At 35.0% G+C, this 23,895-nt stretch overlaps 1 protein-coding gene across 4 annotated transcripts in view; it reads right to left on the bottom strand.

Moving 5' to 3' along the window:
* Positions 1-23,895, bottom strand: part of MMS22L (MMS22 like, DNA repair protein) — a 134,260-nt gene that overhangs the window by 97,985 nt on the left and 12,380 nt on the right. For all 4 annotated transcript variants that reach the window (XM_068550973.1, XM_068550971.1, XM_068550974.1 and 1 more), the window contains exons 7-10: positions 22,671-22,761; positions 13,064-13,194; positions 11,476-11,589; positions 2,734-2,910 (exon numbers count right to left, since the gene is read on the bottom strand). In XM_068550973.1, the coding sequence (XP_068407074.1) occupies positions 2,734-2,910; positions 11,476-11,589; positions 13,064-13,194; positions 22,671-22,761 (513 nt within the window). The remainder of the gene's footprint in view (positions 1-2,733; positions 2,911-11,475; positions 11,590-13,063; positions 13,195-22,670; positions 22,762-23,895) is intronic.

Here is a 23,895-nt window from a genome sequence, read left to right as displayed (position 1 = left end):
ATACCATCCTCTCACACCAGATTATTCTTTAGTGGAATAAAGCACGCTTAATGCATAACCATTTTCTATGTGGTAGCTGGCTACGCTAATACATCATCAGGAGAAAAAAAGAATTCAGATAATTTTCAAAATTCTGATCTAAGTATATCTCAGAAACAAATTAAAATCCTATATAATCTCTCTGAAAGAATGAGTCAATACACCTTTATGTTCATAGATTAAAATGATTATATGATTTATAAACCAAATTGAGACACTTTTGAGAATAAAAGGGAAAAAACTAACCAGACAGGATGAAGGGAAAATGGGCATAAACTGGGACTGTCCCTGGCAGACTGGTACACATGGTTACGCTACCAGAGACCTATTCATGAGAGGAAGTCCTCAGAAAGTTTCTCATATCAAATTTATCTAAGTGATAAAAATAGGGTGATATTTAACCACTGTGTACCTCAGTTTCTTTACCTGTAAAATGGATATAATATTAACTTCTTGCCTACTGCATAACACTTCATTGAGATAAAAACCAAATAGTCACTCTGAGATATTAAACACTTTGCAAATGCAATATGCTAAAGGTTATCACCCCTAATGAAGACTATCATTAACTGGAGAACTTAAGTTTTTCTTTTAAAGTTTTTCTTTTAAAGCCATTAAGAAGTCAAGAAACGTTTGAAACTCTTTGAAGACTCATGAATAAAGGCAAAGTCTATTTTACATATACACATACACATTACACATCTTTATTATTTTATCATATGAAAGGTGGGTTTTTTCCCCCAAATACCATGGCTCTTTCCTCTTAAAACCTTCTACATAATTTTAAAAATTAAGATTTAAAAAAACATATGTATCTTGGCAAAAGAAAATCATAAAGGAACTGCTGACAAAGGTTAAGCTATTTTAAATACAGAGAATTCTTTCACTATCTTGATCCAGAGCTAATAAAAGCAATAATGTCCTACGGAGTTCCCTCTAAGAAACTGAAGAGTGATTTCAGCAATGCAACATAGGGTGGTTGTACCAGTACAATTCAACATTACAATAGTAATACTAATGATATATATTAATGTGGCTAGATTACCTACCATACTGGGAGCATGTGGGGGTCAATATCAACCACTATTGAAATGTACCATTCACTCAAATAAGTGTTAATGGCAGTTCCAGCAAGCATTAATAACCTGAAAGCATGTTCCTTGAAGCAAGAGGCAGTACAATCTATTTCATGTGTATCCTATCACGGGCAAGATGGCCACTCAGTAGGAACTCAGAAGTGTTTACCTAATTACCGTATTTATTTATACTGCAGAAATATGTATTTGGAAGAATTAAGGTTGGGTGGTAAGAGAAATAAAAATGCTTATGTAAAGACCTTTGAATTATAGGTAAATTTTTTGAGTTCTTTCATTTTTGTTCTAGTATTTTAAGAACTAAAAGATGTGAAACATAACCATATTAACTCTATTATAATACTCAATAAAAGGACTACTACAGTAATAATGGCATTTATCAGTTACCATGTATCAGTATGGGAAGGACTCGTGCATAAACAAAGGACATATGATCCTTCTCTCTGAGAAGTTCATTCTATTGATCTTATTGATCTCTCTCAATGAATTGGTAGAATGCTTAAATACATCGATACTGAGCTGTGTGTGGACTTCTCAGAGCACTTTCTGACTTATCTTACTATATCTTGTGATCTCCTAAAGGACCTTTTATTACTAGGGAATCACTTAGAGGACCTCTAAGGCCCTTTCTATTTCTAGGACACTATGTCAATACTAACTGACCCTCAGATTCCACGGATGATGTCTGGGCTCTGTCCAGTATTCCAAAAAGAGGAAAATCTGTGAAGTCCATCAAGGAACATGTTTCATAAAGCAAAGGTTCCCATACCTGATAAGAGTATGAGATCCAAGGGACTTTTTAAAAATAAGAATTCCCAAACTCCAGACCAGATTACAGTACTAAAACAGGATCTCTAGATTTAAGAAATCTGAATTTTTAAAAACTCACAGATAGGTCTGTTGATCAGCCAGCCTTGTTAACCACTGCCAGAAAAAAAGACCAATTTTGAAAATACAGACATGCTTATTTTATGGAACTGATGGGTTAATATAATACTATATTACTTCTGAACATGCAAGAAGTTATATACAAATAGGGTTTCAAATAAATACATCTACCAGCTGGTTTTATTTCATAGGGCTTTTTAAATAACACTGAAAAAAATGTTTCTAACTAGAAATTAATATACTAGTTAAAATCTCTGTCTTTTTACTTGAAGCAACTTCATGGTTGTTTAATAGATTAAAATATCTTCACAAATATCTTCTCTAATTCATTTCTAGAGATGTAGGCTTTCCCTTCGGCAATCTTAGAGATTTTAGAACTAGAAGAAATCTGAACAGAACAATCCAGTCCCGTGATTTCTGGATGAGAGAACAGAGGCCCAGAAAGGTTTAAGTAATTTATTAACGGTCACAAAACTACTTAGTAGCAGGCCAGGACTAGATCCCAAGTCTTTTCCCTAAACAAACAATAAAAACAAAGTTTATCATTTTCAAGATGTTTACAGAAAGGTTTACAGCTTCTAGGTTCAGAAGCTGAGTTGATTTCTGTAGGATTATAATCTGATTTTTGTTGTTTCTGCTCACTTGCTAATTTGCCTACAAAAAATACATATTGATTGATAATACAAGAAAGTTTGAAAAAATAAAATCTTACCATTTCATCTGGTATTCCATGGCGATCAAACTGATAAAATGATGCTACATGAGCAATAATCCACCAACTAAAACCCAATGGATCCCTGGGCTGGATTACAGGCACAGAAGGTCTTTTTCGGTCATTTGATTTTTCAAAGAGCGTTTTCAGTAGTTTATTCAAACAGTTCCAAAATGACTATAGAAAAAGAGGTATTATGATTCAATTAAGTTCAGACACTGATCCAATAACCTTTGATTTGGGTTTTTTCCTTCATTTTTGTAAGGAAATATACACAGAAAAGAGAATACAAAACACATATATAAAACTTAGAGAATAATAAAAATACCCAGGTTAAAAATTAGAAAATGACTAGTTCCTACAGTTTCCACAATCACATCTTCTCCCATCCAGGAGTAACCATTATTCTGACTTCTATAATATATCATTCCCTAGTTTTTTAAGTTTTGCCACATAGATATACACATCTCAATCACATATTGTTTGGCTTCACCTGTTTTTTTTTTTTTTTAATGTGTTTGTATTCTTACGTAGCTTGTTTCTATTCTTTGGTAACTTACTTCTTTTCCTCAACATTATATTTGTGAGATTTACCCATATTAGTGAGTATAGCCATAGTTCATCAGAGTATTCCAATATATGACTATAAGATAAACTATTTACCTAATTTACTGTTGTTGAACATTTGATGGGTTTTAGTAAGATTTTTTTCTAGGTATTTGTCCATTTTATATAAATATTTGATATTATCAGATATTTTAATATCTGCAGAGTTTGAAGGCATGTTTCCATTTTCATTTCTAGTACTGACTTGTAATCATCTCAAGAAAGATAAGCCAATTTTAGTAATGTTTTTGAAGAACCAACTTTTGACTGTTTCGATCTTTCAATCTTTTGATCATCTTTGTTGTTTTCAATTTCATAAATTTGTGTTAGTCTTATTTACTACCTTTTATTTTCTTTGGGTTTACGATACAGGAATTTTTTCCCCTAACTTCTTACGATGATTTCTTAGCTCATTAATTTTCAACTTCTTTTCCTCTAACATTTGTATTTAAAGTTATATATTTCCCACTAATTATATCTTTAGCTGCAGTCCCAAAGCTTTAATTAGTAGCATGTTAGTTATCATTTACTTCAAGATATTTTATAATTTCCATTATATCTTCTTTCACCTATGGGTTATTTAGAAATGCATTTCAGTATTTCTAAGCATATGTGTATTTTTCTTTGTAGTTCTGTCAGTGTTTATTTTCTACATTTAACAGCATATTATTAGTCACATAAAATTTAAATATATTTTATCTTCCTGGTGCATTGGACCTTTAATCAGCATGAAATGACTTAATGCTTTCATTGGTTTTAAGTCTAATTTTCTCCAATATTAGTTTAGTACATTACCTTTCTTATATCTTTTTTCTATCAATTGCATATCCTTCTGAATTTCGTTTTAGATTCTCTCTTATAAACAGCTTACAGTCTGTTCTGACAGTATATGTTTTAAATGAGCAATTAGTAGTACCTTTGCAGTTAATGTAATGTAACTCATATATTTAGTTTTAAACGTACCATCTTATTCTGTATTTCTATTTATACGTCTATTTTTTCCACCTATACCTCCTTCCTGCCTTCTTTTGGGTTGACTGTTTCACTATTTTCCCCTTTATTAGCTTGTAAGTTAAATAACCTACTTTCTCTTCTTTTAGTGGTATCTTAGAAACAACAGCATACATTCAAATATCTTGGTAAGTTAATATATATCTTGCTCTTCTCTCGGACAAAACAAGGACCTTAAAATACTCTAACTCATTTATACCCTACCCAATTTATAAGCCAGTATTACCATGTATTTTATTTTTGAATCCCATTAGATTATATTATTGATTTACACAGAACATTTACCACTTACTTTATTCCTTCTTCTGCCTAAAATTTATCTTTCAGGATTCCCTTCAATTTTGCTTCATTGAGAATTGTTTCACCCCAGTCTTGAAATGCTGGATGAAGAATTTTATGTTGAAAATTACCTTGTTTTAATTCAATGAAGATATCATTCCCACTGGCCTCCACTGCTGTTGAGAAATCAGCTGTCAGTCTAATTGTCATTCTTTTGAAAGTGGCATTTTTCTGTGTGAATGCTTTTAATCTCTTCTCTTTGTCTCCAATGTTCTGCAGTTTCACTATGATGTATCATGGTATGTTTTTCTTTTTATTTGCCCTAGGTGGAATTCATTGGGCTTTTTAATACGATAGCTTTCATTAACATTAGAAGATTTTAAGTCATTTTCTCTTCACATATTTTTTCTGTTCCACTTTCTACTTCCTCTCCCTTGGAACTATACGTAGAAGTATATCAGATATTCTCTCTAGTCTCACATGCTGCATTTATCTACCGTGTTTCTTCAGTTTTCTTTGATCTGTAACAGTTGTTCAGATTATCTTTCATGACTGACCCTGATGTTCTTGAAGAGTAGGCCAGCTATTTAGGTTTGACTAGTATTCCTTCATGATTAGATTCACACGATGCATTTTTGGCAGGAATATCAAAAAAATTTTTATTCTTTCAATGCATCACATTGAGGGTACATAATTTCAACTTGTCGTATTATTGGTTAACTTTGATATCTTGGTTAAGGCGGTATCTGCTAGATGTTCTGCACTGCAAAGTTACTGCTCCCTTTGTAACAGACAAATACTGTGCAGAGATACTTATCAAGCTATGTAAATACTGTGCTTTTCATCATATTTTTGACAGCCATTGAGGATTCTTGCCTGAAACAATTACTATGAGGATTGTCAAGTGGTATTTTCAAATTCCATATTATTTCTACATTTACTAAGAAGAGTTTCCCTTCTCTCCATTTATTTATATCACTAAAGACTCACAAATCCTTACTGTACAGATTACAGTCCTTTGCTATCATTTATTTTTTTGCTTGAATTATCCCAGATTTGGTGTGTGGGAGATCTTCATGTTGGCCCTTGTGTCCTTTTGACAAGTCCTCATCATTTTTTCAGCACCTCGTTAGTTTCTGGTACAAAAGGTTCCAGACTCATTTTTTATTTTGCATGCTCCCACCTAGAATCAGTCATTTTACCATTCTCTTTTCACTGGAGAATGGTTATTTCAAAACCAAGACATAGCTGAAATTTTCTCACTGCTACTCAGATATCCACCTAGTAAATAAGGTAGAAAATGTATATATGTCTACTCACACATATCACTCAAGAAATACTCATTAGTTTTCCTTTTCTTCCCTGAAATTTAAGTCTAAATGACATCTACTAGGTACTGAGTGTTGAGTTTTTAAGAATGCACTCATACAGATATAGCCAGTATTAGCTACATTTTAAAATATTTTCTGGGATAAAAATATGCCCTTAATCATATTAGTTTATTTTCATTCTTGGAGTTCCCACATAATTTGTGCTATGTGTGAATTCCCAAACATTCCTGATCCTCTCCTAGGCTTCTCTAATTGCTTCCTATCCTGTCCCCCTGGGAAGCAGCACCTTGTTGCCTCCACAAAGGTCAGCAGCAGCAGTCCAGACAACATTTGAAAATAACTTAATAACCCTGAACTGCCGCTCCCCTTTGGACAATTTCCTTAGAGCATTAGTCCTTTGAACACTGACTTGGTTCCAGAAAATGTCCCTTTCTCAGTGGGAAGACTCAAAATCCCATTCAGTCTTCCCCTCCCTCATTCCAAAGAACAGGACGGAGGGTAGGCAGTCCTGTTCTTTGGAATTAAAGAGAGAAGGAATTAAATACTTCTTTTTGGAAGAATGTAAGCTTGCGTGCACACACGTATATACACGCACACATATAATTTGTTCTTTTAAAAAAATAAACAGTGCATTACAGAAATCAGCGCTGACACATCATAAATTTTTAAAATCATGTACAAGACAGAAAAAAAAAATCTCTGCTTTCAGCAGTCTGGAAAGCTCCTAAGAATAGGTTCTATATAGAGCTTAGCCCTCTGTCAGCATTCAGGGGAATGAGCACATCTCTTGCAATATCATTAACTCCTGAGTGAATGAAAGAGAAAAGCTTCCCTGTTCCTCCTGAATCTTTCAATTGCTTTTTCAGTTTTTCTTTCTCAGCTTATCCACATCCATCTTGGTCCCCAAAGCCATTGCCCGTCTGATAGTACAAAGAGTAATTTTTAACTTGCTTTTTTGTTGTTTTAGAAGGAATTTTTTGTTTTGTTTCCTTTTTGTTTGGTCAATTTTTCTTGGTCTTGAGATTCTGTTGAGGGAGTATGTCATAGTTAGAGTCCATATAACCTCCATAGAGCAAAAGGTGGGACTAAATCGCTTTTCTTTTCTTCTTTTTATAAATTTATTTATTTATTTATTTTTGGCTGCGTTGGGTCTTCATTTCTGTGCACGTGGGCTTTCTCTAGCTGCGGCGAGTGGGGGCTACTCTTCGTTGCGGTGCGCGGGCTTCTCATTGTGGTGGCTTCTGCTGTTGTGGAGCACGGGCTCTAGGCACGTGGGCGCAATAGTTATGGCTCACGGGCTCTAGAGCACAGGCTCAGTAGTTGTGGCACACGGACTTAGTTGCTCCATGGCATGTGGGATCTTCCCAGACCAGGGCTTGAACCCGTGTCCCCTGCACTGGCAGGCGGATTGTTAACCACTGCGCCACCAGGGAAGTCCCTACCTCGCTTTTCTTTAAACTGAGGGCTTGTTCTATTGTGCCATACTGGTATTTCATTCAATGCTTGGGCTGGAAGTCCGAGATCAGGGTGCCAGCATGGTCACATGATGGCCCTCTTCCAGGTCACAGACGTCTGCTGTGTCCTCACAAGGAGGAAGGGTTTTTGAGTCTTTTTAAATGCTCTACTGTTGCCTTGTTTTACGTTGTTTTTAAGAAGTCTAGTGCAGGTCAACTTATTTAGCTTTTCTAAGTAATTTAGTCTTTTTGCCTAGAGGATTTGAAGATTTCCTTCAGGACTGGAAGATATTTCCTATATGTCTGAAGTCAAATAGTTTTACAATATGTCTCAGGATGGATTATTTGGAATTAATCTTTCCACTTAGCAAGCAGGCCATTTCAATATGTAGATTTGGGTCTTCTTTTACTTCTGGAATATTTTCTTGGATAATAATTTTGAGTGTTAGGTATATCCCATTGTTTTGGTTTTTTTTAGGGACTCCATTTATACATATGGTTATTTCTGCTTTGCTTATCTCCCATTTCAACCATTTTCTCTCTAACCATTTATATTCCTTTCTTTATCTCATTTTTACTCTCTTGGTTATTTTCCTGCCTTTCTTCCATGCCCCTTATTAAATTTTCTTTTGAGTCTATTCTCCTTGGGCACTTTGTAATTTACTCAATTCTATAATGATGCTTTCTTCCATTTCTCTCCTGCCTTCAGTTTATTCTTTTCATTAATTCCTAGCTTTTGGTCTATCTGTTTTAAAAGCTGAATATCTTATTCAAGGTGCTTTTTTGTTTTTGTTTTTTTTTTATAGCCCCAAATGCTTATCTCCTTAATTCAGTCTGGAGTATTGTCTTAGGATTTTCTTCTGCATTATAGTTGTTTCTGGGGAAGAGGGTATCCTCAGCTAAAGTATATCAAATCAATTCTGTTTCCTTGTAGTAACTTTATAAAGACTTGCTTAGTTTCCTTCTTTTCATTTTGCAGGTTTGGACTACTCTAAAATATTCCTAGTTCAGTGAAGCCCTCTTTTGTCAATGTACCAAAGTCCCATTTCTTTACTACATTTCTTTTTTTTTGGTGGTGGTGGTGGTGGGACAGTAGGTATGAATCCTTTGATTTTTTTTTTTATTTTACAAGAGACATTGTTCTATGCTTTTACTTCCTATCCCCTTCACCACCTAATCACCAAGGGGGAACCACTCCCTTTTTGCCTTTTTATTCTCCAGAAGCTTCTACCTTCAAAGACTGCCTCATGTTTTGCACACACTTTTATGTTCCTATCCTTCTGATCTACAAGAAACCTTTCCAGTATTTTTCACATTCTTGAAATGGTTTTAGACCAATTTTACGGCTACTGCTAGCTCTCTTCTTCTCTCCTCAGAGCAGTTTTCCTCAGACTGCCTGCCCTTGCTTGACAGAAAGGTGTGGTAGTGCTTTGGTGGCTTTTACTTTTAATTTACAGCTTTGAACATTCTTACCTTGCAGGTATGCTATCAACATGTTTCTGTGCAGTTTTATTTGTTCTAGCTATTCTATATTTTGGGGGAGGTTACATGAGAAGATGTGGGTTTAAGCGTCCACCCATTGTCCAAGGCTACTCAGAAGTCACTGGCTTGAAATTTTTAGTACAACCTAAGCAACATCAACTCAGGCTATAAAACTGTATGAGTGCTGGCTTACGATAAATACACTGAAGCAATTTTAAACTGAAAAGAAACACAGTTAAAGACAGGCAATTTTCCTTACAAATTTAGTTGAGCTTCTAGTTCATCCTTTTGGTGCCCCAGATTTATGGGTAGTTGGTGTATAGTAGGTTACCAACTTGAGTTGATTCTGAGCTTTGTCTTCTATTCTTGGACCTTATAATATATGAAAGCTAATGTTCCAAGTTTACATAATTCAGCAACTGCCTCTCAGCTTCAAGGTTCAGCTGACCTGAATTCCCACCTACATTTAGTGTTTGGCCTCAATACTTCTTACTTTCAACAAGTTCACTGACACATCTAAAATGCTTATTATATGATATCCAGCATGATTAGATTAATTATTCTTTTAGCAGGAAGGTCAAACCGTCTTACTGTCAGGAATGGAAACTTCTAATTTAACTTTCAAAATAAAATAGCTTTCAAAATCTGTGAATAATATAGTTTAGTTGTATTTAAAAAAATGAAATGACCTCAGATTTCCATTATTTTAAGACAAATAATTCTGGTTACTACATAAAATGAAAAGCATAACAGTCATTTAGGTTAAACAATACATATTACTATGCAAATTTCTACAATATAGTATTTTAAATTATGCCTACTTTTCTGCTTAAAATCTAGAAAAAGACTCAGGGCATCAAGTATGAACATGCCTTCATTAACTCTATGTAGTTTACTCTTTCAAGTCTACAATTTATAAAATAAGAACAATTCTAAAAAATATAAAATTCTTAAAGATAAACTTTGCAGAAAATGGAAAAATCGATGTTTACCATGTAAATGAAATAAAATATCCTGGAAAATAATCAAAGGAAAATATTGCTGAGACTGTGCAATATTTAAGTCTCATTGTGGAAAGCTTAATGCTACTGACAAACCAAAATGCCATGGAAAAACAACTTTCTTACTCAATAAGTAAAAATGCGTTAAATTTATACATAGTAAATTTACTTTATTTTACTTATACCTCGTAAATTTACTACTAAAATAACTCAAAATAAATATAGTACTATAAACCTCCAAAAAGTTATTATTAAAATTATATAGATTATTTTCACTGTCCTAAAAGTGCCCTGTGTTCTGCCCACCCTCAGAAACCACTAATCTTTTTACTGTTTTCATAGCTTTAGCTTTCACAGAATGTCATATAGTTGGAATCATACAGTGTGTAGCTTTTTAGTTTGGTTTCTCTCACTTAGTTATATGCATTTAAGGTTCCTCCATGTCTTTTTATGGCTTGATAGCTCATTCTTTTTAGTGATGAATAATATTTCATTGTCTGGTACACCACAGTTTATCCATTTACCTACTGAAGGATATCTTGGCTGCTTCCAAGTTTTGGCAATTATGAATAAAGCTGCTATAAACATGCATGTGCAGGTTTTTGTGTTGACATGAGTTTTCATTGGGTAAATACCAAGAAGCACAATTGCTGGATCCATATGCTAAAACTATGTTTAGTTTTGTAAGAAACAAGCAAAATGTCTTCCAAAGTGGCTGTACCATTCTGCATTCCCACCAGCAATGAATGAGAGTTCCTGTTGTTCCACATTCTCATCAGCATTTAGAGTTGTCAGTGTTCCCAATTTTGGTCATTCTAATAGGAGTGGTATCTCATTGTTCTATCCATTTACATTTCCCTGAATTTGTAGTGTCTTTAAAGAAATTTTTAAAATATTAGAATTGAGCTTTCAACTTGAAGAGCTACAGAGGAGTTTTTTTAATTTATGGATAAATTCTTGAAAATGTATATAGGAAGAAATTATTTTAAACTCCTAACTGGATAAGAACATATAACATAAACCATTTTAAGTATCATTTCACAGTGAATTATTTGTATTTACTTCTGCATATGAATATTTCTCTTTTTCTACTAATCCAGAACACTTGAAATAAAATAAAGCCCCATTCTGAAGACTTGATTCAGAATGAGGTGAAGTAAAATTTCCCACCTTCCCCTTTGTGTTTTTCTTTCTCCTTCCTTGAAATAAGATACTGTAAAATTGATTAATAAAAACCTGTGCTTTATTTCTCCACAACTCTAAATCTGCCTCATTTCCTAACTAAAATGTTTCCTGGATTACTAGAGGGTTTTTAAGTATGGCCTAAAAGATTCTTCACAGAAAAAAAAAAGAACTTGAGAAAATAAAAGAGTCAAATCTTCTGCTTCTCCTAGATGTTTCATATTACCAATTTAGGGTTAAAAAGATAGTAGGTATTTAGTATTCAGTTAATGCTCTGTTTGGTGGTGGTTGTTGTATTATAAAGAAAGACTTCGCAAGATTTTTCTTTGACAAAACCACTGCATGAATTCAATGTAAGAGCTAGTAACAATAACTAACATCAATTTTATAACTTACTTCTGAAAGAGACCATTTACTCCTGTGGTTGAGAAGATGAATGAGTAGAACCCATAATTCTTTAATGCATGGACATGGGCAATGGTGACTCATTAATGCTTCAGAAGGCCTAACCTGCAGGAAAGAACCAAAAAGAGTAACTTATAAGACAGAAGAACTTTACATGCCACATATCTCCCCAAATGTTTTAAAAGAATGATTCAGGTGACTTAAAATTTATGCTCAATTACATAAAACTGTTTATTAAAAAAGTACCATTTCATTAACTTTTAAAATAAATTTCCATTTAAAAAACAAAAGAACACAATGAATTTTATTTTCAACTTAAAAAAAAACCTCTGCTTTAATCCTCTAGTCCAATGGTCAGCAAAGTTGTCCTGTAAAGGGCTAGATAGTAAATATTTGAGGCTTTAATAGTGAAATAGTCTTTGTAACAACTATTCAACTCTGCCATTGTTCTGCAACATCAGTCACAGATAATGGATAAAAAGGATGGGACTGTGTTCCAGTAAAATTTTATTTACAAAAACAGGTGGTGTGCTAGATTTGGCTACAGGGCCATGGTTTCTAAACCTTGATCTAATCCATCAGCCAAATAAAAAGACTTCTAAGAAAATGAATAGAAAATAAATTTTGATTCACTGTAATGCAGACTAAATTTTTTTGTAAGTACAATTATTAGGAATTTATAAAGGTTAGGCAACTTTACCATTTTTGTAACAAATATACCCTCAATGGCCCCAAATAATACAGAGAATAGGCACTGTAAGTATAGCAAGTATAGTTAGACTTCTGAAATTCATAATGTGTTCATTATTTCACATACTACATACACTTTTCTAACATAATACACAGTAAAAAAAAAAAAACAACAGTCAAGACATTACTATATCATATCTGGTCAATCTACTAATTATATTAGTTGTAAATACATAGACTAGATTTAAACAATATTAATAATAAATACATAAAACACAATCTAAATTTTAAAAAATTATAAATCCCAATTTCCCATAGGTAACATTTATGCTTGTAACCTGAAATAAGTGATGATAGTCGACAAATTTCCATTGCTTGAAAATAAATGTATACCATAGCACTTTTAAATCACTGTCTGCATTAAACACTATGATAAACAATTTAGTAAAATGATGTAATTTCCCCCATGATTCCAGACCTTTTATGAAAACAACCAAACAAAACCTCTCTTTAAATGTGTCAACTAACTTTAGCTAAGTACTCATTTATTTTATTATATAACAACAAAACAACAGATTATTAAAGGGCTGGTCTCTATTTGAACAGAAATTAAATTTCCAATCATTATCATGAACATTCTGTTTTTATTTATTTTTGACAAGTGGAAAAGGCTATTTTTTTTAAAAACAGCTCTAAAACACTAATTCCAGCCTGTTTTAAATGTTTAACTCAAATTCTTTTCCCAACCACCTACCAAATAACAGTAAATATAAAATTAGAAGAATTAACAAGTAAGCCATTTTAGATTCTTATGGGTCAAACCACATGCATTAAGTACTGACTATTGCCATTAAATACCAAAAGTGCAAATGAACTCGTAAAGCATTACCTTATCATACCTGTTGAGGGACAGGCTTATTAAATCACAAAGAAGATTTTCACAATGTTCTTCAAATAGGCTGACATTGGTTAAATTGTCACCTGCCAGGTTCATAAACTGATGACTATATATAACTTGTTCTAAAAGTGGAATAAGATAAATTCTGTTTAAAACTACAGTAGATTTTACTAATTCAGAAGGAGGAAAGTGACTGTACACCTTTAAATTAACATAACAAAACTGCAAAATAAACAGTTAAAAGCAAATTTTTTTGCAAATAAAAGTTTGAAAGCAATTCCTTTCTTATATGAGCGGTGATAGACATTAGCTTAAAAAAGTTTCAATCCTCCCAAGTACCATTTAATAGATTTTCTTAATTTGGCCATCTGAAAAGCAACAATGCAATATCACTTCAGAGAAAAAAATACAAGACAGGAAACACCAGAAAATCTTTACCCATATTTCTAACCAAAAAAGCCTTTAAAACATTATTCCTTTAACAAATACTGATAAACTAACCATGTGCAATTGTTTTTTGGCATGAAATAGAGCAAACCAAGGTAACTGATACCAAAATTTGAACCTGTCAGAGTAAGTTCACCTGAGTATTGCTCTAAGAATATATTATTTGAAATACAGTCCACATGAGAGAGGAAAGGATATATTTGTGTACACCTTTATATGCTCACATGTACGTATGTAAGTGCTTACACATATACATGTACACATATATGTATTTTCGTATTATTAATTCATTGAAAAGTAGGTATTGAGGTAAAGGATGTTTTTGTTTTTTTTTTTTTTTTTTGTAAAGGATGTTTATAACCTAAATAATTAATAATTTACAACTACAGGAGACCTTAATATGGCAGAGGAGTAAGACATGGAGATCACCTTCCTCCCCACAAATACATCAGAAATACATCTACACGTGGAACAACCCCTACAGAACACCTACTGAACGCTGGCAGAAGACCTCAGACTTCCCAGAAGGCAAGAAACTCCCCACGTACCTGGGTAGGGAAAAAAAAAAAGAAAAAACAGAGACAAAAGAATAGGGTCAGGACCTGAATCTCTAGGAGGGAGCTGTGAAGGAGGAAAAGTTTCCACACACTAGGAAGCCCCTTCACTGGCAGAGACAGGGGTGGCGGGGGAGAAGCTTCAGAGCCACGGAGACCACAGCAACAGGAGTGCAGAGGGCAAAGTGGAGAGATTCCTGCACAGAGGATCGGTGCCAACCAGCACTAACCAGCCCGAGAGGCTTGTATGCTCACCCGCCGGGATGGGTTGGGGCTGGGAGTTGAGGCTCAGGCTTCAGAGGTCAGATCCCAGGGAGAGGACTGGGGTAGGTTGCATGAACACAGCCTGAAGGGGGCTAGTGCGCCACAGCTAGCCGGGAGGGAGTCCGGTAAAAACTCTGGACCTGCCTAAGAGGCAAGAGACCATTGTTTCAGGGTGCGTGAGGAAAGGGGATTCAGAGCACTGCCTAAACGAGCTCCAGAGATGACCATGAGATGCTAAGGATGCTGCTGTAGCCACCAAGAAGCCTCTGTGCAAGCACAGGTCACCATCCACAGCTCCCCTCCCGGGCGCCTGTGCAGCCTGCCACTGCCAGGGTCCTGTGATCCAGGGACAACTTCCCTGGGAGAACACACGGTATGCCTCAGGCTGGTGCAACGTCACGCTGGCCTCTGCCGCCACAGGCTCGCCCCGCATTCCTTAACCCTCCCTCCCCGCAGCCTGAGTGAGCCAGAGCCCCCTAGTCAGCTGCTCCTTTAACCCCGTAATGTCTGAGCGAAGAACAGATGCCCTCAGGCGACCTACACACAGAGGTGGGTCCAAATCCGAAGCTGAACCCCAGGAGCTGTGCGAACAAAGAAGACAAAGGGAAACCACTCTTAGCAGCATCAGGGGCAGTGGATTAATCTCCACAATCAACCTGAGGTACCTTGCATCTGTGGAATAACTGAATACACAACAAATCATCCCAAAATTGAGGCAGTGCACTTTGGGAGAAACTGTAGACCTGGGGTTTGCTTTCTGCATCTAATTTGTTTCTGGTTTTATGTTTATCTTAGTTTAGTATTTAGAGTTTATTATCACTGGTAGATTTGTTTATTGATTTGATTTCTCTCTTCCTTTTTACTTTTTTTAATATATAGATACATATACTTTTTTCCTTCTCTTTTTGTGAGTGTGTATGTGTACCCTTCTGTGTGTGATTTTGTCTGTATAGCTTTGCTTTTACCATTTGTCCTAGGGTTCTGTCTGTCCGTTTTTTTCTTTTTTTTTTTTTTTTACTTTTTAGTGCTTATTATCATTGGTGGATTTTGCTTTTTGGTTTGGTTGCTCTCTTCTTTCTTTCTTTCTTCTTTTTATTACTTTTAAATTTTTTTAATTTTTAATATTTTTTTAATTTTTAATTTTAATAACTTTATATTATTTTCTTTTTTTCTTCCTTTCTTTCTATTTTTCTCCCTTTTCTTCTGACCAGTGTGGCTGACAGAGTCTTTGTGCGCTGGATGGGTGTCAGGCCTGTGCCTCTGAGGTGGGAGAGCCGAGTTCAGGACATTGGTCCACCAGAGACCTCCCAGCTCCATGTAATGTCAAACAGCGAAAGCTCTCCCAGATATCTCCATGTCAAAGCTAAGACCCAGTTCCACTCAACGACCAGCAAGCTACAGTGCTGGACACCCTATGTCAAACAACTAGCAGGACAGGAACACAACCCCACCCTTTAGCAGAGAGGTTGCCTAAAATCATAATAAGGTCACAGACACCCCAAAACACACCACTGGACACAGATCTGCCCACCAAAAAGATAAGATCCAGCTTCATCCACCAGAACACAGGCACTAGTCCCCTCCAACAGGAAGCCTACACAATCCACTGAACCAACCTTAGCCACTAGGGGCAGACACCAAAAACAACAGGAACTATGAACCTGCAGACTGCGAAAAGGAGACCCCAAACACAGTAAGTTAAGCAAAATGAGAAGACAGAGAAACACACAGTAGATGAAGGAGCAAGGTAAAAACCCACCACATCAAACAGATGAAGAGGAAATAGGCAGTCTACCTGAAAAAGAATTCTGAGTAATGATAGTAAAGATGTTCCAAAATCTTGGAAATAGAATGGAGAAAATACAAGAAACGTTTAACAAGGACCTAGAAGAACTAAAGAGCAAACAAACAATGATGAACAACACAATAAATGAAATTAAAAATTCTCTAGAAGGAATCAATAGCAGAATAACTGAGGCAGAAGAATGGATAAGTGACCTGGAAGATAAAATTGTGGAAATAACTACTGTAGAGAAGAATAAAGAAAAAAGAATGAAAAGAATTGAGGACAGTCTCAGAGACCTCTGGGACAACATTAAACACAGCAACATTCGAATTATAGGGGTCTCAGAAGAAGAGAAAAAGAAAGGGACTGAGAAAATATTTGAAGAGATCATAGTTGAAAACCTGTCTAATATGGGAAAAGAAATAGTCAAGCAAGTCCAGGAAGCACAGAGTCCCATACAGGATAAATCCAAGGAAAAACATGCCAAGATACATATTAATCAAACTATCAAAAATTAAATACAAAGAAAAAAAAAGCACAAGGGAAAAGCAACCATTAACATACAAGAGAATCCCCATAAGGTTAACAGCTGATCTTTCAGCAGAAACTCTGCAAGCCAGAGGGAGTGGCAGGGCATATTTACAGTGACGAAAGGGAAAAACCTACAACCAAGATTAGTCTACCCAGCAAGGATCTCATTCAGATTAGACAGAGAAATTAAAACCTTTACAGACAGGTAAAAGCTAAGAGAATTCAGCACCACCAAACCAGCTTTACAACAAATGCTAAAGGAACTTCTCTAGGCAGGAAACACAAGAGAAGGAAAAGACCTACAACAACAAACCCAAAACAATTAAGAAAATGGTAATAGGAACATACATATCAATAACTACCTTAAATGTAAATGGACTGAATGCTCCAACCAAAAGACACAGACTGGCTGAATGGATACAAAAACAAGACCTGTATATGTGCTGTCTACAAGAGACCCACTTCAGACCTAGGGACACATAGAGAGTGAAAGTGAAGGGATGGAAAAAGATATTCCATGCAAATGGAAATCAAGAGAGCTGGAGCAGCAATTCTCATATCAGACAAAATAGACTTTAAAATAGAGACTATTACAAGAGACAAAGAAGGACACTATACAATGATGAAGGGATCAATCCAAGAAGAAGATATAACAACTGTAAATATTTATGCACCCAACATAAGAGCACCTCAATATATAATGCAAATGCTAACAGCCATACAAGGGGAAATCAACAGTAATACAATCATAGTAGAGGACTTTAACACCCCACTTTCACCAATGGACAGATCATCCAAAATGAAAATAAATAAGGAAACACAAGCTTTAAATGATGCATTAAACAAGATGGACATAACTGATATTTATAGGACATTCCATCCAAAAACAACAGAATATACTTTCTTCTCAAGCGCTCAAGGAACATTCTCCAGGATAGATCATATCTTGGGTCACAAACCAAGTCTTGGTAAATTTAAGAAAACTGAAATCGTACCAAGTATCTTTTCCATCAACAACACTATGAGACTAGATATCAATTACAGGAAAAAATCTGTAAAAAATAAAAACACATGGAGGCTAACAATACACTACTAAATGACCAAGTGATCACTGAAGAAATCAAAGAGGAAATCAAAAAATACCTAGAAACAAATGACAATGAAAACACGATGACCCGAAACCTATGGGATACAGCAAAAGCAGTTCTAAGAGGGAAGTTTATAGCAATAAAATCCTACTTCAAGAAAAAAGAAACATCTAAAGTAAACAATCTAACCTTACACCTAAAGCAATTAGAGAGAGAAGAACAGAAAACCCCCAAGTTAGCAGGAGGAAAGAAATCATAAAGATCAGAATAGAAATAAATGAAAAATAAATGAAGGAAACAATAGCAAAGATCAATAAAACTAAAAGCTGGTTCTTTGAGAAGATAAACAAAATTGATAAACCATTAGCCAGACTCATCAAGAAAAAAAGGGAGAAGACTCAAATCAACAGAATTAGAAATGAATAAGAAGAAGTAACAACTGACACTGCTGAAATACAAAGGACCATGGGAGATTACTACAAGCAACTCTATGCCAATAAAATAGACAACCTGGAAGAAATGGACAGATTCTTAGAAGTGCACAACCTTCTGAGACTGAACCAGGAAGAAATAGAAAATATGAACAGACCAATCACAAGCACTGAAATTGAAACTGTGATTAAAAATCTTCCAACAAACAAAAGCCGAGGACCAGATGGCTTCACAGGCAAATTCTATCAAACATTTAGAGAAGAGCTAACAGCTGTCCTTCTCAAACTCTTCCAAAATATAGCAGAGGGAGGAACACTCCCAAACTCATTCTACAAGGCCACCATCACCCTGATACCAAAACCAGACAAAGATGTCACAAAAAAAGAATACTACAGACCAATATCACTGATGAACACAGATGCAAAAATCCTCAACAAAATACTAGCAAACAGAATCCAACAGCACATTAAAAGGATCATACACCATGATCAACTGGGGTTTATCCCAGGAATGCAAGGATTCTTCAATATACACAAAATCAATGTCATACACCATATTAAAAAATTGAAGGATAAAAACCATATGATCATCTCAATAGATGTAGAAAGGGCTTTCAACAAAATTCAACATCAATTTATGATAAAAACCCTCCAGAAAGCAGGCAAAGAGGGAACTTATCTCAATATAATAAAGGCCTTATATGACAAACCCACAGCCAAAATCATTCTCAATGGTGAAAAACTGAAATCATTTCCTCTAAGATCAGGAACAAGACAAGGTTGTCCACTCTCACCACTATTATTCAACATAGTTTTGGAAGTGTTAGCCACAGCAATCAGAGAAGAAAAGGAAAGAAATAAAAGGAATCGAAATCAGAAAAGAAGAAGTAAAGCTGTCACTGTTTGCAGATGACATGATACTGTACATAGAGAATCCTAAAGATGCTACCAGAAAACTACTAGAGCTAATCAATGAATTTGGTAAAGTAGCAGTATACAAAATTAATGCACAGCAATCTCTTGCATTCCTATACACTAATGATGAAAAATCTGAAAGAGAAATTAAGGAAACACTCCCATTTACCATTGCAAAAAAAGAATCAAATAGCTAGGAATAAACCTACCTAAGGAGACAAAAGACCTGTATGCAGAAAACTATGATGAGAGAAGTTAAAGATGATGCAAACAGATGGAGAGATATACCATGTTCTTGGATTGAAAGAATCAACATTGTGAAAATGACTATAGTACCCAAAGCAATCTAAAGATTCAATGCAATCCCTATCAAACTACCAATGGCATTTTTCACAGAACTAGAACAATAAATTTCACAGTTTGTATGGAAACACAAAAGACCCCGAATAGCCAAAGCAATCTTGAGAAAGAAAAACAGAGCTGGAGGAATCAGGCTCCTGGACTGCAGACTATACTAGAAAGCTACAGTAATCAAGACAGTGTGGTACTGGCACAAAAACAGAAATATAGATCAATGGAACAGGATACAAACCCCAGAGATAAACCCATGCACGTATGTTCACCTTATTTTTGATAAAGGAGGCAAGAATATACAATGGAGAAAAGACAGCCTCTTCAATAAGTGGTGCTGGGAAAAATGGACAGCTACATGTAAAAGAATGAAATTACAACACTCCCTAACACCATACACAAAAATAAACTCAAAATGGATTAAAGACCTAAATGTAAGGCCAGACACCATAACACTCTTAGAGGAAAACATAGGCAGAACACTCTATGACATACATCACAGCAAGATCCTTTTTGACTCACCTCCTAGAGAAATGGATATAAAAACAAATGGGACCTAATGAAACTTAAAAGCTTTTGCACAGCAAAGGAAAACATAAACAAGACAAAAGGACAACCCTTAGAATGGGAGAAAATATTTGCAAACGAAGCAACTGACGAAGGATTAATCTCCAAAACATACAACAGCTCATGCAGCTCAATATCAAAAAAACAAACAACCCAATCAAAAAATGGGCAGAAGACTTAAATAGACACTTCTCCAAAGAAGATATACAGATTGCCAACAAACACATGAAAGGATGCTCAACATCACTAATCATTAAAGAGATGCAAATTAAAACTACAATGAGGTATCACCTCACACCAGTCAGAATGGCCATCATCAAAAAAATCTACAAACAATAAATGCTGGAGAGGGTGTGGAGAAAAGGGAACCCTCTTGCACTGTTGGTGGGAATGTATATTGGTACAGCCACTACGAAGAACAGTATGGAGGTTCCTTAAAAAACTAAAAATAGAACTATCGTATGACCCAGCAATCCCACTACTGGGCATATACCCCGAGAAAGCCATAATTCAAAAAGATTCATGTACTACAATGTTCACTGCAGGACTATTTACAATAGCCAGGACATGGAAGCCACCTAAGTGTCCATCGACAGATGAATGGATAAAGAAGATGTGGCACATATATACAATGGAGTATTACTCAGCCATAAAAAGAAAGGAAACTGAGTTATTTGTAGAAAGGTGGATGGATACAGAGTGAAGTAAGTCAGAAAGAGAAAAACAAATACCGTATGTTAACACTTATATATGTAATCTAAAAAGGAAAAAAAAAGGTTCTGAAGAACCTAGGGGCAGGACAGGAAAAAAGATGCAGACGTAGAGAATGGACTTGAGGACATGGGGAGGGGGAAGGGTAAGCTGGGACGAACTGAGAGAGTGGCATGGACATATATACACTACCATATGTAAAACAGATAGCTAGTGGGAAGCAGCCACATAGCAAAGGGAGATCAGCTCTGTGCTTTGTGACCATCTAGAGGGGTGGGATAGGGAGGGTGGGAGGGAGACGCAAGAGGGAGGAGATATGGGGATATATGTATGTGTATAGCTGATTCAGTTTGTTATAAAGCAGAAACTAACACACCACCATAAAGCAATTATACTCCAATAAAGATGTTAAAAAAAAAAAAGAAATCCTTTCAATTTGTAACGAAGTCAAGTAGTAAGCCTCTCTGTAGTTAGTCCTGACACTTTAAGAGAATAAGTGCTAGGTTATAATGTACACATCATTGTGTTAATCACAAAGACCGTTCTGAACATTAAAAATGCTCAAGTGCTTAAAAAAAAAAAATAATAATTTACAACTATATAATATTTACAGAAAATTGCCAATTTGATAACGGAAACTAAAGATGTCAAAGAGCAAGACCAAGAAATAAATAGGCAACATGTGAAATAAAAGATTACTATCCATAATATATACAAATCTCTACTAATTAATTAAAGAAAGATGGGAAAGAATGAAACAAGAGATAAAACAACAAGTAGTTTGCAAAATATAATGAACAATTAATAAACCAAGTATAAAAAGACAATGAAATGAAAGATGCTCCACTTCACTGGTAATCGGGAAATTGCAAAAACAGAGATTCAGTATCATTTTTCACGCATTAGTTGGCAAAAAATAAAAACAATTCTACTGGCAAGAGTATGAGGCAAAGGCACGTTCAGTTAGTGTACTTAAATTGTGGAAACTTAATATACAACACCAGAGCAGCACATACAATACTAAAAGTGCAATGTGCCACATCAATTCCAAAAACCTATTCTACTAAATAACTTGTACAAGTATTCAAAGATGTATATCTTATATCTACATAAGGATGTTCAATGAAATATTATTTGTAATACCGAAATAAACAGAATTAACAGAAATATCAAAAAATAGACTTGGCTAAATAAATTATGATAGGTCCATAAAACTGTATGTACTAACATGAACAGATCTCTAAAAAACTGTTAAATGAAACCCTACATAGAACAATATGATGATACCATTTGTGGTTAGAAAGAAAAACAGGGACTTCCCTGGTGGCGCAGTGGTTAAGAATCTGCCTGCCAATGCAGGGAACACGGGTTCGAGCCCTGATCCGGGAAGATCCCACATGCCATGGAGAAACTAAGCCTGTGTGCCACAACTACTGAGCCTACGCTCTAGAGCCTGCGAGCCACAACTACTGAAGCCCACGTGCTGCAACTACTGAAGCCCGTGTGCCTAGAGCCCGTGCTCCGCAACAGAGAGGCCACCGCAATGAGAAGCCCGCGCACCGCAACGAAGAGTAGCCCCCGCTCGCCGCAACTAGAGAAAGCCCGCACGCAGCAACGAAGACCCAACGCAGCTAAAAAAAAATAAAAAAAATAAAAATAAATAAATTTATAAAAAAAAAAAAAAAAAGAAAGAAAAACAAAAATCCTACCTATGAGTTTCTATATATGTATACTAATAGATAGTAAGTATGGATGGATGGATAAATGGACCAAGCTGTTCCCAGCAGTTATCTCTAGAAAAAAGAAGTAAGACCTTCACTTTTTAGTTTGGTTACTGTTTGATTAAAAAAAAATAATAATCAGAAAGCACTTATTGTATAATTTAAAAAAAAATTTAGATTAAAAAATGTTTACATTAAAAAAAGGACATAAATCAGAAATACATAAACTTACTCAATTTTTCACCAAGCATGTGAAGAATTTCCAGCACTAGCCAATGGATATCTAAGTGGAGATGTAACAAATGCCATGATGGTGGGAAAAGCTGTGAATGACATTAAAAACTGTGACTGAAAATTCATAACACTTTATTAGGTATTTTATAACATGTCACAACACTCCTCCATAACGCACAAGTTAACCTAACACTATTCAAAAGCTCAAGGAAAACCTCTCTCTTGTTCATTAGAGGATTTTTTCACTGGAGATCTTTAAAAGCAGGATATACTCTTAACTGATATTGTTTAAGACAGACCCACCTCGGGGCCGCTGAATAGACTTGTATAGTAAAGGCCCCTACTAACCAACCGAGATTCTACTACAGCTGCAAGGCAGTAAATCAATTTTTTTAAACACTTATTTTCATGATTTTATTTTAGACTTTAGCTAGGAAATATGTTTTTAAATGTAATGAATACCCAGGAACTTCCATAAGATATTTTAACAAGAACTTCTGGATCATCATTTAGACACTACTGTCATGCCCATAAAGAAACTAAAGTTAAAAGTGGTGAAGAAATTTACCCCTTAATTAATGCTTTAGGATTCAAACCTAATTCTATCTGATTCAAAAGCCAGTGCTCTTTACTGTGCTAGCAGATTATCAATAACCTTTCTCCAGTCAACATTTCGCATCACTAAAATACGATACATACTTTTTATTAAAACAACTATGATGAATGATGGAGAGGGGTCTTGCCTTATCAAACATGCAAACAAAATAAAACACAACACTAATAAAACAGTGCTGGCTCAGGAATAGATAATAAATAGCAAAAATAGGGAAGAGAGAAATGGATACACATGATATGTCAAATCAGTGGGGAAAGCATGGGTCATTCAATAAGAGACAGGATTATTAACTTATTCATTTGTAAGAAACTAGATTTCCTACCTCACAGTACATTTTTTAAAAAGAGATAAATAAGAGATAAATGTAAAAAAAAAAAAGGATGTTTTTACAATAGCATAGGAATGATACCAAAGAAAAAAACTGATAAATATAACTATATAAAAAAACTTAAATCATCTACCTAGCAAGTCAGCTTAATTGCTGAAAAAAAAGATAAATGAAAATATTCGTAATACATCATACCAACAAATAGTATCTCTAATTTAAAAAAGTTCCTAAAAAAGAATAAAAGACACATGCTCAACTGTAAATACCAATTAAAGCATT

This window comes from Eschrichtius robustus, chromosome 9, assembly GCF_028021215.1.
Source record: "Eschrichtius robustus isolate mEscRob2 chromosome 9, mEscRob2.pri, whole genome shotgun sequence".
Taxonomy (NCBI): domain Eukaryota; kingdom Metazoa; phylum Chordata; class Mammalia; order Artiodactyla; family Eschrichtiidae; genus Eschrichtius; species Eschrichtius robustus.
The sequence above is the reverse complement of the archived record's forward strand: the minus strand, read 5'-3'. Positions and strand labels throughout refer to the sequence as shown.